We start from the raw sequence: 16,098 nt of genomic DNA, 5'->3' as shown, positions 1-16,098 counted from the left end.
TGGGGCCAGTTATCTGAGAAGAGCTGCGGACTCTCATTTAAATTATTGTTCACTAATTCCTATTACTACCATTTAAACCAACCACTTCTTTCAAGCTTTAAATCTTAAGGAAGCAAAGTGACAAGTTTAAAAGTTTTCATCCCATTTCAAACCCTGAGATACTGACGAAAAGCAAACAACATAAAACAAGAACAGCCTGCAAGTTACTCTGTTTTTATGCTGTTTGCTTTTCATCATTATCTTAGGGCTGGTAATGAAACCTTTTCAACTTGAAGACAGGTCTTTGATTTAATTAGATTTTCTAAGGGAAAACAAACTCGTCAACTTGGGTATCTGAGTGGTTAAGTGTTCAATCCAATTTCTTCATTTAACATTCCTATTGCCCCTGTTGCCAGGTAAGCGGCTGTTCCGTCAATGGCTATGCGCGCCCCTGTGTAACCCCGCCTCCATTAATGACAGACTGGATGCAGTGGAGGATCTCATTGGTTGCCAGGAGGTGGTTGCCGAGGTGACCGACTTTATGAAGAAAATGCCCGACTTGGAGCGACTGCTCAGCAGGTATGGACGGCAACTTTTACCAAAAGTCAAAAGTAGCAATAATGGGTACGCCTATACTAGTTCATTATGGTATCCTGGATCTTCTAAAATTTGAAAAGAACACACCATCTTATCAGTAGGTAGAAGCAACACTTATCCCATCTTATATTTAGGTACAAGCAACACTTATCTCTAGGTACAAGAGCAACTTATACCATCATATATGTGAGAACAAGCAACACTTATCGCTAGGTATCAGCACAACTTATCCCATCTTACTGCAGGTACTAGCAACACTTATCCCATCTTATCTGAAAGTACAAGCAACATTTATCCCATCTTATATGTAGGTACAAGCAACACTTATCCTATTTTATCTGTAGGTTCTAGCAACACTTATCACATCTTATATCTAGGTTCAAGCAATACTTATCTCTAGGTTTAAGCACAACTTTTCCCATCTTATCTGCAAGTCCAGTAACACTTGTACAATTTTTATCAGTAGGTACAAGCAACACTAATCGAATGTTATCTCTAGGTCAGTGCTCCAGCTAGGCCTAAATTGAAGGGCGCCCCGCCCTGCCCCTCCGAACCTCCGCCCTGCCCTTCCTAGGGCCCCCCTGCCCTTAAAAAAATAAAAATAATAATTTTACATATCATTATTAATAATCTCTTATTACAATACATTGTAATTTATTCCTCATTGTAGATATTATATTTGAATTTTTTAATAATAATTGGAATAATATATTCTAACAATTATTAATAACATATAAATCAACATGCAAGAGGAAGCATTCCAGAAACGCCAGGGCGCTCGAAAGTGCCCTTTGTACAAAATACTGCGCGTCCAAAGTGCCCTTTTGACAGAAAAGCCCCCCTGCCCTTTTCAAATCCTAGCTGGAGCACTGCTAGGTAGAAGCAACACTAATCACATCTTATCTCTATGTTCAAGCAACACCTATCCCATCTTATCTCAAGGTACAAGCACAACTTATCCCATGTTAAATCTAGGTACAAACACAACATATCCCATCATATCTGTAGGAACAAGCAACACTTATCCAATTATCTGTAGGAACAAGCAATACTTATCCAATTATCTGTAGGAACAAGCAACACTTGTCTGTTGGGGAAAAGTTACACTTATCCAATCTGGTACAAGCAACACTTAACCAATCTTACCTCCAGGTACAAGCAACACTTATCCAATCTTATCTCTAGGTACAAGCAACACTTATCCAATCTAATCTGTAGGTACAAGCAACACTTGTCAAATCTTATCTCTAGGTAAAAGCAACACTTATTCAATCTTATCTGTATGTACAAGCAACACTTGTCCAATCTTATCTCTAGGTACAAGCAACACTTATCCAATATTATCTGTAGGCACAAGCAACACTTATCCAATTATCTATGGGTACAAGCAACACTTATCCAATCTTATCTGTAGGTACAAGTAACACTTTTTCAATCTTATCTGTAGTTACAATCACAACTTATCCAATCTTATCTCTAGGTACAAGCAACACTTATCCAATCTTATTTGTAGGCACAAGCAACACTTATCCAATTATCTGTAGGTACAAGCAACACTTAAACAATCTTATCTGTAGGCACAAACAACACATATCCATTTATCTGTAGGTACAAGCAACACTTATCCAATCTTATCTCTAGGTACATGCAACACTTATCCCATCTTATCTGTAGGTACAAGCAACACTTTTTGCTAGGTACAAGAACAACCTATCCCATCTGATATGTGGGTACAAGTAACTCTTATCCTATCTTATCCCTAGGTACAAGCACTACTGACCCCCATTTATTTACCAACATTTTTTTTTTGTCTGATTATTGTGCTTTATGTAGTATATGATTTTGAAAAGATTTTAGATTCCTCAGCTTGGTTTGTACTTACACATTAGTGGGGTTTCCCTAAATCTTACAAATTTCAAAGCTTGTGAAATATCCTCGCTCCTGTAATTGATTACAATAATTTTTGCTTGATTTCTAAAATTGCTGATTTTAATGACTATTTAGAACTGAACTTTTGAATGTTTATACCGCTGTAAACAAAGTTTGAGTGGGGTAAATTAGGATCTATCTGTCATTTGTTTTTTATGCCCCCGGATCAAATGATTGGGGGTATATTGTTTTTGGCGTGTCTGTCTGTCTGTCTTTCTGTCTGTCATTCTGTCCCAAAACTTTAACCTTACAGTAAAGTTTTGCAATAACTTTTGAAATATTGAACATAGCAACTTGATATTTGGCATGCATGTGTATCTCATGGAACTGCACATTTTGAGTGGTGAAAGGTCAAGGTCATCCTTCAAGGTCAAAGGTCAACAATTTAAAACTTTAATATAGTAGTTTTGCAATAACTTTTGAAATATTGAACATAGCAACTTGCTATTTGGCATACATGTGTATCTCATTGAGCTGCACATTTTGAGTGGTGAAAGGTCAAGGTCATCCTTCAAGGTCAAAGGTCAAAAATTAAAAAATTTAATTGAGTGAAGTTTTGCAATAACTTTTGAAATACAGTAAAACTGCGATAACTCGAGGAAGCACAGACCGACATCGATGCTCGAGTAATCGCAGGTTTCGAGTAATCCATGGTATTATTTGTTTTCACTGTCTCGGTTGAAAGTGCTAAATTCTGACCGCAAACGCTTTATTTACATTTAAGACGATGCTAGAGAAAGAAAAGGCTTTGTAAAAATCGCTTAAGGTTACAGTATAATAAACAAAACAATTAAGATGATCGTAAATTCATTTAATTATTTCAACATACACACAAAACATATATATAATCAAAAATATATCATCAATATTCACTGTACATGTAGCATATTTATTTAAAAAAAAGCACACATGGTACGTACATGCGCATGAAAAAAACACACACTAAAAACAACATAATCACTACACACTTTGCATTTTATGTACATTAGTCAGACTTGTGTTGCGCAAAGTCAAGGATTGAAGATTGTCGCAACCCATTAGCTTCCCGGAACTGATGGCGGAAGACGTTTCGCGATAATTATCGATTGCTGGTAATTATTTAATTATCATTAAAACTGTGTAGCTTTGATCTGCTTCTCAAAGGATGACAATTTGCAGTGTTTCTCAAACTGCAACTAACTTCACACCTAATCAAGCGTCTTTTGTCTGCTTGATTGTGCTGTTTTCACAACTCGAATATTTTTAGCACCGACCAGACGAGAGAGCATCCTCGAATAATTGCAAGTTAATAAGTGTGAAATGCCTTTCAGGGACTGGCACACGACCTCGAGTTATCGAAAATCGCATGTTTGAGTTATCGCGGGTATTTTTATATAGACATTAAAGGAAAATGCTAGGGACTTTCTTTAATGCTCGAGTAATCGCCAGTTTTCGAGAAATCGCTAGCTCAAGTTATTGCAATTCTACTGTATTGAACATAGCAACTTGATATTTGGCATGCATGTGTATCTCATGGAGCTGCACATTTTGAGTGGTGAAAGGTCAAAGTCAAGGTCATCCTTCAAGGTCAAAGGTAAAAAAAAAGCGGCGCATTAGGGGGCATTTTGTTTCTGACAAACACATCTCTTGTTTGTTGGTAGGTCATTATGCATACAATGTGTACAAGTTAGTTGAGGAAAGTGCTTTGCATTTTGTTCAATTAAATTGATCTTTAAAAAAGGGTATTGTGAGGATGTGGGCTAAAGTCCATAAAATACAGATGTGGGCTAAAGTCCATAAAATACAGATTATATGGGCAGTGTTGTCCCTGATAAGCCTGTGCTAATCCCTTTTTCACAGAGCACAGCACATATGTATAGGGGTATTGATTTGACATCCTTTTGATACATGCCTGGTTTATAAAAGTTTCATAAAGCATGGCATGATTGTATAATTTCAAATGCATACTGTTTCTTTTAATTTATCAGTAGAATTACTAGTACATGATTTGCCTACTTGTCGTGTTCCATGCCTCTGCAGGATCCACACCTTGGGCACGGCGAAGAGCAACAAGCACCCGGACGGACGGGCCATTTTCTACGAGGACGTTACATACAGGTGAGTGGGCTATAGTGCTCAGTGACCGGGGGGGTCAACATGATCAAGGTGAACTGTTTTTGTGATTGCTTTTTGCCAAGCATCAGTCATGCATTGTCAACATTTAGCTTATAAACACATCCAAGGTATCGCATCTGCCTAATCTTTAGCTTGTTCAGAACATATGTCCTAGTTAAAGTTGGCTGAATTTAAAACTTGAACATTTGAGGTAAAAAACAAGGCCTCTTGGCCAAATGTAAAACACTGGTAGTCAAATGTATTGCCCAATCCTCATGAAACTTGGTTAAAACATGGGTCTCAAAGATATATAGGCAAAGTTTGAAACACTTTTCTAACAAAGCAAAAGCTTAAACCAGAAGCCTTAGTTGATAGTATCAGATGTTTAGGGACAGAAGCCTAGTTGATAGTGTCAGATGTTTAGGGACAGAAGCCTAGTTGATAGTGTCAGATGTTTAGGGACAAAAGCCTAGTTGATAGTGTCAGATGTTTAGGGACAGAAGCCTAGTTGATAGTGTCAGATGTTTAGGGACAGAAGCCTAGTTGATAGTGTCAGATGTTTAGGGACAGAAGCCTAGTTGATAGTGTCAGATGTTTAGGGACAGAAGCCTAGTTGATAGTGTTAGATGTTTAGGGACAGAAGCCTTAGTTGATAGTGTCAGATGTTTAGGGACAGAAGCCTAGTTGATAGTGTCAGATGTTTAGGGACAGCTTTTTTTGAAAATATATTCATGTATTAAATTTACTTTACAAGAATTTAATTAATATGAAATTTGGTTCCCCAGTTTGCTTATTATTACATAATTTGTCAATGGATACTAAATGCACAGTTAAGGTTTTTGCTCTGATTGTATTGAAAAATTGATAGTAATTATCTTGCTTCATTCATTGTAGCAAAAGGAAGATTGAGGACTTCTTAGCCACTCTTGAAGGGTTCAAATTATCCTCGAAAGTTGCTCGAAGGTTCAGAGATGTTGTCGGTAATTTCAAGTAAGTTCAGTAATTTACTTCCATGCTGTATGATAGTGCGCATGGTAAGAACTGGTTAAGAATTTACCCCCAGGTGTTTTTTTTACTAAGAAAGTGACGCTGATAGTCAGGGTCTTCCCCTACCATAGAATTTACCCCCAGGTTTATTTTTTTACTAAGAAAGTGAGGCCGATAGTCGGCGTCTTCCCCTACCAGAATTATTTCCCCTCAAAATACAATTTTCCCTCCAAGAAAATCATTTTTCACCAAAACATATCTTTTTTAGCATTTATTTAAGCTTTGAATCGAATATTGTTAATTTTGATGGCTAAATCATCGTAATACTAGCTCATTTGCGGTGGTCGCGAAAACACGTTAAAATAGAAATAAGCGTCTTACGGAGTTGCATTAGAATGTGTAGTGTGCAGTTTCTGTTAATTTTTGCAAAGTCATGCAGAACATTTTGCACTTTATCGCTGTAAATGTATATACTCGATTGTACTTCCTTGCTGTATTATATATTATACTCTCCATGAATGGAGGAAAATAAAAGTCTATCTATCTATCTCTTTGTTTCAATGAAATTGTTCGCAATTTGAACAATAAACGAAAACCGGTCTGCACCAGAACATGAGCCATCGCTTGACCTTACTGTAATTGAAGCGCACGTGGTAGCTGGCCAATCAACATTGAGTTCGCTCACACATAGTCTAATATTGGGTCATTCATGCGCAGACACTGTTTACATGGAATACACAGTTTATGTTGTCGTCTGCCAACAATATAGTGGCTGATGGCAATCATCATTTTTAAAGATAAACAGATGAAAAAGAAGCGTTACAATAAATAAATAATTTCTAAGCTGATCACTTATACACCTTTCTACCGACTATCGATCTGAATTAAAGGATGATAATTAAATAATTAGTTCTATGTCGATGATGTAACACCTTTCTCAGTTTGAAATTAAAAGATGGTAATTAAGTTGTTTTTTACCCACAAACTATGCTATTGTAAAGCAATATGTCAATAAAATTGTATATTAATTACGTATTTGCTAGGTAACTGGTTTTCATTGTCTGCAGTCAATCGATATGCACACTTTATTTCATTTGCAAAACACACACAATTTTTCGGACGGTCGTTTTCGGATACATTATTTTTCGTCGATTATAATTTATTTTCGAAGTTCTTTATAGAAGAAAGAGAATGACGAATACACATGCGATGATACGGATGGTGTGCTTTAAAATATTTTGAATTGTATTAACCTGAAATTTCAATTGGAAATACTATTGAAAAAACACCATTAGTAAGGGCTCTGGGTGAGGTGGGGGCTTTGCTCTTTATTTCTTATGGGTTCCTAAGGCTGCGATTCCAAGACCCCGGGCCTAATTTTCAGGATTTAAAATTTGGGACAAAACACTGTTAAACGAACATGTATAAAATAACTTATGTTTGCACTTTAACAAGTACCATAATCATTATTTCTATATTTAAAACTGTATGTTATATTATGATATGTGATATGCCCTTGTTTTCATTAAAAGAAAAATAAACCAGTTGATAGTATATATATAATATAGACATTGATTCAAACTGTTTTTATTTTTTCCCCAAATATGTCTCTTTCGCACTCTTTTTTCCCCCTTGCACCCAGCGTCCAGCGTCTTCCCCTTTTTCTAAAAAAAAAACCCTGACCCCAGTGAGTACCATTCTTTCCTTCGCATAAACATATCTTTCTATGTAATCATTTAAAGTTGACATTGAAAAAAAGGCTTAAATGTCTAGAAATTAAGGCTCATTTAAAAATGCTAACACCAAATTAAAGTCATTTGACTATTCGCTACAATATATACCAATTAATAGTTTAAATCAACCTTTAAAGCATCGTCTAACAGATTTTGACTGCGATTGATAATGCAACGCGATCACAATTGACTGATACTGCAACACGACTGCGGTTGACTGATAGTGCAACACGACCGCAATTTACTGATAGTGCAAGGTGATCACAATGGACTGATAGTGCAACACAATCACAAAAAATGTCCCCTATTTAATTCTCACAAGTCTCCTTCATTTTATGTTGCAGCGTTGCTAGCAAAACTTATTATGCTAAATCTTAAACACAGAAAAAAAAAGAGACTTAGCATTACAGTCTGTAGGCTTTAGCTATTTCGAATCACACTCGGCCTCTCCATGCTATGTCATAACTCAAGCCACTTGACTAATGCATACTTTTGGAACTATTCACTTGCATTATTATATATTCCATATATATCTCTGTGGTTTGTTATTACTAAAACTCACATCTTTTTGGTTTTGAAATATTACTTTTGGCATTAGTGATACTGAAATGAATAGTTTATTACTGTTCACATATTTTGACTTTAATAATACCATCATTTTTATGCCTCGAAGCAGGGCATATAGTGATCGGACTATCCGTCTGTCTGTCCGTCACCCTTTGCATTTAGGTTTCGAAAAAAGCTCATAACTTCTATGTCGCTTCAGATAGCAACTTCATATTTGGCATGCATGCATATATGGACAAGGCCTTTCCATACGCACACACATTTTGACCCCTGTGACCTGACCTTTTACTTAACGTTTAGGTTTCGAAATCTGCGTTTAGGTTTTAAAAAATTCTCATAACTTCTATCAAAGCATTTATAGGGGGCATACGTCATCCTATGCCCATGGTGACAGTTCTTGTTTTATAACTTATTCCAATTCAGCTTCAAGTTGTTTTAATTATTTGTGTTTAACCCCACATTTTCATAGATTTCTTTAAATATCAGTGCTGTGTCTTTGTTAAAAAGCGTTTTAATGCATGTGCATAGATTGTTGGCCCAGATTAGCCTGTGCAGTCTGCACAGGCTAATCAAGGAAGACACTTTCCACCTAAACTGGATTTTTGCTAAAAAGAGACTTTCTAGAAGCGATAAATATCATAAAAGTGGAAAGTGTCATCCCTGATTAGCCTGTGCAGACTGCACTTGTGGGACAACACTTTACTCACATGCATTTAAACCATTTTTCACAGAGCACAGCCCATATGTGTGCTTTGTCTTTGTCCAAATGGCCTTTGCCTTCTGGATTTAATGCAAATAAGATCAGTCTGAAGTCTTTGAAGTGCTTCTGCCTTAATATGGACAAATACATGGTAAGCACGTAATCTATTTTCCCCATTAAAAAAATGAATAAAATATGAACTAGTTTAGAACGTATTAATTATGGAGTCAATTTATTTCTCTTTTTTACTGCCCCTTTTTTAGGTCCAAGCTGCTAAAGCAGACCCTGGGTATTGAGGGTTGCTCAGAGACGGGAATGTTCCCGGACATACAGAAGGACCTGGATTTCTTTAATGTAAGTACCAGTAAAGTATTGTGGCATGGTCGTCACAAGCTCAATATTCTTGCCTTCATGTTTAACCAGATTTTCCGAAGGAAAAAACTGGTTATTAGATTGGCGAATGCGGGCGGGCTGGCTGGCTGGCGGGCTGGCTGGCTGGCTGGCGGGCTGGCGGAACAAGCTTGTCCGGGCCATAACTATGTCGTTCATTGTCAGATTTTAAAATCATTTGGCACATTTGTTCACCATCATTGGACGGTGTGTCGCGCGAAATAATTACGTCGATATCTCCAAGGTCAAGGTCACACTTTGAGTTCAAAGGTCAAAAATGGCCTTAAATGAGCTTGTCCTGGCCATAACTATGTCATTCATTGTGAGATTTTAAAATCATTTGGCACATTTGTTCACCATCATGGTACGGTGTGTCGCACGAAAGAATCACGTCAATATCTCCAATGTCAAGGTCGCCACGACTAAAAATAGATTTATTTTTTTAAAAACAAATTTACAAAGGGGGTTAATTTTGTTTGTTCATTTCAAAAGTTCAGTTTGAGTTTTCTCCCTTTATCAGATTTTTTTTTCACAATGAAAACCTGGTTTTGTGACAATTTTGTCCCTTGTTTACTTTATGTGCTCAAGTAAATGTTTTTCTTTGCATACATAAGCGTCTTCATTTGGGCAATGTTAGAAACTTAACAGTTTTGCCAAGTTTGTGACACTTGTTCTTTCAAAAATATGTCAAATACAGGGTTCACATGATTCCTCTCAGAAAATAAAGATCTTCTGTAAGTTGTTTACCCTTCACTTAACCCTTTCCCACTCAGAAGCAAAGTGAAAATGGCTATGTGCAAACAGCATAAAACCGGAACAGCCTGCGAGTAACTCGCAGTCTGTTCAGGTTTTATGCTGTTTGCTGCTCATCAGTATCTAAGGGTTGGAAATGAAACATTAACAACTCGAATCTAGTAAGAAAGGTCTTAAATTAAATATAACTTTCTAAGCTACTACAAATGTGTAAACATATGTATCTAAGTGGGAAAGAGCTAATGTATGTATCATGTTTTTCAGAATGCCTTTGACCATGTGAAGGCCAAGAAGGAAGGAGTGATCGTGCCCAGTGTGGGGGTAGACGAGGAGTTTGACCTGGCCACGTCGGATATCGGCTCTACCGAGGACAGGCTCAAACAGTACCTCGATAGGCAGAAGACTAGACTGGGATGCAGGGTAATGGTGCTGGATTAGATATAGAATGAAATGGGATGTTGAAACAAAATTAATGCTTATCCATATTGTGTGTTGTTTTTAATTAAAATTGAAGACCAAGCAAATATGTCTTATAATACCCCCATATAAAAATGTGTAATTTGTACAGCCCAGTGATTTATAGGTTACTATAAGTGTTGACTAAACATAAAAACTTACAACTCTTTTACATTTGTATAAAAAATTATATTCGAAGCATTTTGATAGACATGGCTTGTTGTAAAGTTCCTCACAACTATTTGCTATCCACAAAAGTGGATTGTTGAATACTAGATTTATTTCTTTACATGGATTATGCAGTCTTCAATGATGCCAAATTCAGCTCTTTAATCAAGTTAATGACTCACAGAGATACAAATGATCAGCGTCTCCCTGGAAAGTCTGGTTAAATTGTAATTGTCACCTTGCATGACTTCAGAGTATTGTGTACTGGGGCACGGCTAAGAATCGCTACCAGATGGAGATACCTGAGACTGCTGTGAAGAATGTCCCCAACGAGTACACCCTGATGTCGTCCAAGAAAGGGGCCAAAAGATATCGCACAGCTGAGATTGAGGACATGCTGGCCGAACTCACTGACGCTGAGGAACGCAAAGATGCTGCCCTGAAAGACGTCATGAGGAGAATATTTTACAACTTTGATAAGAGGTTTGTCATTAGGAAGAGATTTTTTGTTCAGTGCTTTTATTGATATCACTTTCTACTGCCATGTTTAATATTGTGTTGGGTCTGTAAGGAACATGTGACCTGTATTAAAATCAATAATTATGTGCTATGAAAGATAATTTTTAGCTCGGCTGTTTTCGGAGAAACCCCAAGGTATTGTCATAGCCAGCTTGTAGTCTGACGTCCTCGTCGTGCATAAACCTTTACATAGGCTCTAAAATCAAAGTGCTTCCACCTATAACTTTGAAACTTCATATGTAGATGCACTTTAATGAGTTCTACATGACACACCCATGTTTGGGTCACAAGGTCAAAGGTCAAGGTCACTGTGACCTTAAAAAAAAAAATCTGACAAGCTTTCATTTATTCAAAACTGCACCCGCAGCCGAGCATTGGCACCTGTTATTCGGTGCTCTTGTTGTATATTATTTCAACCAATTTTATATCAGATGAATATTTTTCCCATTCTATCAGGTACAAGACATGGGATACGGCTGTACAGTGTCTGTCTGTGCTGGACGTGATGCTGTCCCTGGCTCAGTACAGCAGGTGTTCTGATGGCGCCATCTGCAGGCCAGATATTGTGATACCATCTGCTGACGTCCAGGTAGGTATAGGGCCCCATCTGGAGGCCAGAGATTGTGATACGGTTTGCTGACGTCCAGGTAGGTATAGGGCCCCATCTGCAGGCCAGAGATTGTGATACCGTCTGCTGACATCCGGGTAGGTATAGAGTGCCATCTGCAGGCCAGAGATTTTGATTCCGTCTGCTTACCTCCAGGTATTTATATGGCCATAGACCCATCTGCAGGTCAGAGACTGTGATTCCGTCTGCTTACCAATAGGTATGTATAGGGCCCCATCTGCAGGCCAAAGATTGTGATTCCGTCTGCTTACCTCCAGGTATGTATATGGCCATAGCCCCATCTGCAGGTCAGAAATTGTGATTCTGTCTGCTTACCAATAGGTTTGAATGGGGCGCCATCTGCAGGCCCGAGATTGTGATTCCTTCTGCTTACCTATAGGTATGTATGGGGCGCCATCTGCAGGCCAGAGATTGTGATGCCGTCTGCTAATGACAAGGTATGTATGGGGCGCCATCTGCAAGCCAGAGATTGTGATGCGGTCTTCCGTCCTCCAAGTATTTATAGGGTGCCATCTTAAGGCGAGAGATTGTTATGTCTTCTGCTGACAACTAATTGTTGTTAGTAGCTATTGTAGAAGTTAATTTTCCTTTTTTTCATCATAAATGCCTTTACTAAACTACGGTGAAGCCCAGTCAGTCAATACATTTGACTCCGGTAGTTCCTGTTAGATGGTAAGAACTTGCAAAGGATAATGTACTGAATATTTCAAATTAAAGCTTACAAAGCTTAAGATCGCCGTGTCCGCCTAGCGATCAGGAGGTCACGGGTTCGATCCCCACTGTGGGAGCATTCTTTAGATCTCCCCCATAGACACCTAGGAAACGGACTCGAGAGCGTTTCATATAAGCTTAGGCTTGTTATGCAATCGAGCTTAAATAAATAGGTTTAAAAAAAAAATAAAAAAATAAAAAGCTTACAAAAGTGTGTATTCTATACGGTATTTAGAAATCATTTAAATATGAAGTTTATTAGTTTTTCTGGTTGTTTCAGCCCTTCGTAGAGATAAGAGAGGCAAGGCACCCATGTGTGAGTCGTACCTTCACAGGTGGGGATTTCATTCCCAACGACACAGTTATTGGCATTCAAGATGTTAGTAAACATTTTATACTTAAATTTCTTTGTTTTTGTCCATGCTCTTCAGTGAAAAGTATGTGCATGCTGTAAAACTTAATGAAAAGCCTTATTAAATGTTCATTTTTGCACTAAATATTGTAAAACAATAAACAGATATTTCATGTTTGAGAATATTATAAAGTATACAATATGAATTTCCAATTTATTTTAAATTTCCTGTATAATTATCCTAATTAAGACATTATTTTGTGGAAATGGCTGCATGGCCAGTGCCAATAATCGAAAAAGCAAGAAATAATTTGGCTTTGGCCTTGGATACTAATTCTTGCAATTTGGTAACCTTTGGTAAACCTGAATCTACAGGAGAATGAAAATGAAGAAGGCTCCTGCAGCAGCAGCCGTGTGGTGTTGGTGACAGGTCCCAACATGGGTGGCAAGTCTACGTTGATGCGTCAGGTGGGGCTCGTGGTGATCATGGCCCAGATGGGCTGCTACGTGCCGGCTGACAGGTGTAGACTCACACCCGTGGATAGGGTGTTCACAAGGCTCGGCGCTAATGACAGGATCATGGCAGGTTGGTGGGACAGAGTCTGTATGCTGCTGAATTTACATTTTGCTGTCCTCTTTTATGCTTTGGATCTATGCTGTTTTGGGGTCTGGAATTTTTCCTCGTTGAGTAATACTAAGTATTTAAATTTGCCCGACTTGATTCAATAATGGCAATGGTCCTTTAATGGCATAAATAAATGTGTGAACTTTGTACTGGTAAACCACCTGCCAAGGAAAAGTATATGCAGGTTTACTGACTGTTGTGATATAAATGAATGCTCTTCAAATGCTCATTTATCCCACTTAAAGTGATTATTGTATGATGTCACTTGCAGGTGAAAGCACATTCTTTGTGGAGCTGAGTGAAACCTCTGCCATTCTGCAGCACGCCACTGCTCACTCCCTGGTCCTCATTGATGAACTTGGTAGTGGAAGACTCTTTTGTTTTCATTGGTTTAACATTTTTAACCAGGTTTTCCGAAGGAAAAAACTGGTTATTAGATTGGCGAATGCGGGCGGGCTGGCTGGCTGGCTGGCTGGCTGGCGGGCTGGCTGGCGGGCTGGCGGGCGGGCGGAACAAGCTTGTCCGGGCCATAACTTTGTCGTTCATTGTGAGATTTTAAAATCATTTGGCACATTTGTTAACCATCATTAGACAGTAGGGCTGTCACGATTCACCGGTATACCGGTATATCGCGGTGCATGTCGTGAAAAAAATCGCACCGCGGTACGGCATTGCCGCACCGGTTTTTTTAATATAATTATATTAGCACATATATAAATACATTACGTAATTATTTTGATATAGATATCGTTTTGAAAACTGTAGAGCGATTCAAAAGGGCTAAATAAATAATCCGTTAATATCCAGGTCAAGCAAGCGCTTCCACTGGTAGATGTTTAACTTTCACGTTTAAAATACGGCGATGTATAGGTCCGTACCTTTTTTGGAATTTGGGTTAGATTTCGTTTGCAAATAAGCTCATAATTATCCAAAAGAGGTTTACTCTATTTCTTATTTTCTTTCTTTAGAATATCGATCATTCAAAGCATGGCACTTCCAAATTATGTTATCTTAAGATTAAGAATAATTCGAGGAAGAGTCAGAACGCTACGGATTTTCAATACTGGGCCTGCTGACTCCGCGTTTTAAACATGCCCTTGAAGCGTTCGAATTACACAGGTCGTAGTCACAGCTATTGTAAACAACATGGCGGACATTTTAGAAAAAGACGCGAATAACATTAACAATAACAATGACTACTTCTATCAAGTTTATTACAGTGTCTTTTACAGTTTCTAGTCATACTATGATACCAGTGTTTTCTGATTATTGAGTTTAATAAAGTTTGTAAACTTTTTTTTTTACAGATACATATTCTGTAAAATATCGCGGTACGTACCGCGATACAGTGTTGCCGTACCACGATATACCGCGGTACGCTCACGGCGTATCGTGACAGCCCTATTAGACAGTGTGTCGCGCGAAAAAATTACGTCAATATCTCCAAGGTCAAGGTCACACTTTGAGTTCAAAGGTAAAAAATAGCCATAAATGAGCTTGTCTGGGCTATAACTATGTCATTCATTATGAGATTTTAAAATCATTTGGCACATTTGTTCACCATCATGGGACGGTGTGTCACACGAAAGAATCACGTCAATATCTCCAATGTCAAGGTCGCCACGACTTAAAATAGATTTATTTTAAAACAAACTTACAAAGGGGGTTAATTTTGTTTGTTCATTTAAAAAGTTCAGTTTGAGTTGTCTCCCTTTATCAGATTTTTTTTCACAATAAAAACCTGGTTTTGTGACAATTTTGTCCCTTGTCCTATAACTTGTAGGTGTTTCATGGGGCTAATATCAATGTATGTTTAAAAAAACGCTTGAATTGCTTCAAATTCTTTCTACAATGATGGAACATGATATAAGACATGTAATACTTAGTAGATCTTCATTTATTTGTAATTTGTAAAGTTAAATTTTAATTTCAAGAATTGAAACAACAACAATAGTGATTTGTAATCCAGTTAGAAAAAATTTCAAGCCAATTTGGAAATTGAAGCTGGCCTTTCCTAAATACAAGGCTAACACTATTCCGCAGTGTTATAAAAGCTGTTTATGTTATCACTGCCTCAAAATTGAATAATCTGTTTGGTTCTGACTTGCAGGTCGCGGTACTGCTACCTATGATGGCACGGCGATAGCCTGTGCAGTTGTCAAGGAGCTTTCTACAAACATCAGATGTCGAACACTCTTTTCCACACACTACCATTCCCTGGTTGAAGAATTCTCCCACGATAAGAATATTCGCCTTGGACATATGGTAAATACATATTGTTATGCCCCCCCTTCGGAGAAGAGGGGGTATATTGTTTTGCTTATGTCGGTCGGTTCGTCTGTTCGTTGGTCCGTCCACCAGATGGTTTTCGGATGATAACTCAAGAACGCTTAGGCCTAGGATCATGAAACTTAATAGGTACATTGATCATGACAGGCAGATGACCCCTATTGATTTTCAGGTCATTAGGTCAGAGGTCAAGGTGGCAGTGACTCGAAATAGTAAACTGGTTTCCGGATGATAACTCAAGAACACTTAGGCCTAGGATCATGAAACTTGATAGGTACATTGATCATGACTGGCAAATGACCCCTATTGATTTTCAGGTCACTAGGGCAAAGGTCAAGGTCACAGTGACTCAAAACAGTAAAATGGTTTCTGGATGATAGCTCAAAAATGCTTACACCTAGGATCATGAAACTTCATAGGTACTTTGATCATGACTGGCAGATGACCCCTATAGATTTTCAGGTTACTTGGTCAAAGGTCAAGGTCACAGTGACTCGAAACAGTAAAATGGTTTTCGGATGATAACTCAAAAATGCTTACTCCTAGGATCATGAAACTTCATATGAGCATTGATCATGACTGGCAGATAACCTCTATTGATTTTCAGGTCACTAGGTCAAA

At 38.0% G+C, this 16,098-nt stretch overlaps 1 protein-coding gene across 1 annotated transcript in view; it reads left to right on the top strand.

Annotated features, from left to right (window-relative positions):
• Nucleotides 1–16,098, top strand: part of LOC127857841 (DNA mismatch repair protein Msh6-like) — a 55,533-nt gene that overhangs the window by 32,925 nt on the left and 6,510 nt on the right. The window contains exons 19-29 of the mRNA XM_052394528.1: nt 396–558; nt 4,525–4,602; nt 5,494–5,589; nt 8,850–8,940; nt 9,994–10,149; nt 10,607–10,836; nt 11,329–11,461; nt 12,492–12,590; nt 12,939–13,149; nt 13,460–13,549; nt 15,299–15,453. Of these exons, the coding sequence (XP_052250488.1) occupies nt 396–558; nt 4,525–4,602; nt 5,494–5,589; nt 8,850–8,940; nt 9,994–10,149; nt 10,607–10,836; nt 11,329–11,461; nt 12,492–12,590; nt 12,939–13,149; nt 13,460–13,549; nt 15,299–15,453 (1,502 nt within the window). The remainder of the gene's footprint in view (nt 1–395; nt 559–4,524; nt 4,603–5,493; nt 5,590–8,849; nt 8,941–9,993; nt 10,150–10,606; nt 10,837–11,328; nt 11,462–12,491; nt 12,591–12,938; nt 13,150–13,459; nt 13,550–15,298; nt 15,454–16,098) is intronic.

The sequence above is a fragment of the Dreissena polymorpha genome, chromosome 14, assembly GCF_020536995.1.
Source record: "Dreissena polymorpha isolate Duluth1 chromosome 14, UMN_Dpol_1.0, whole genome shotgun sequence".
NCBI classification, from domain to species: Eukaryota; Metazoa; Mollusca; class Bivalvia; order Myida; family Dreissenidae; genus Dreissena; species Dreissena polymorpha.
Note: the sequence above shows the minus strand (reverse complement) of the source record. Positions and strands in the feature narration are given on the sequence as shown.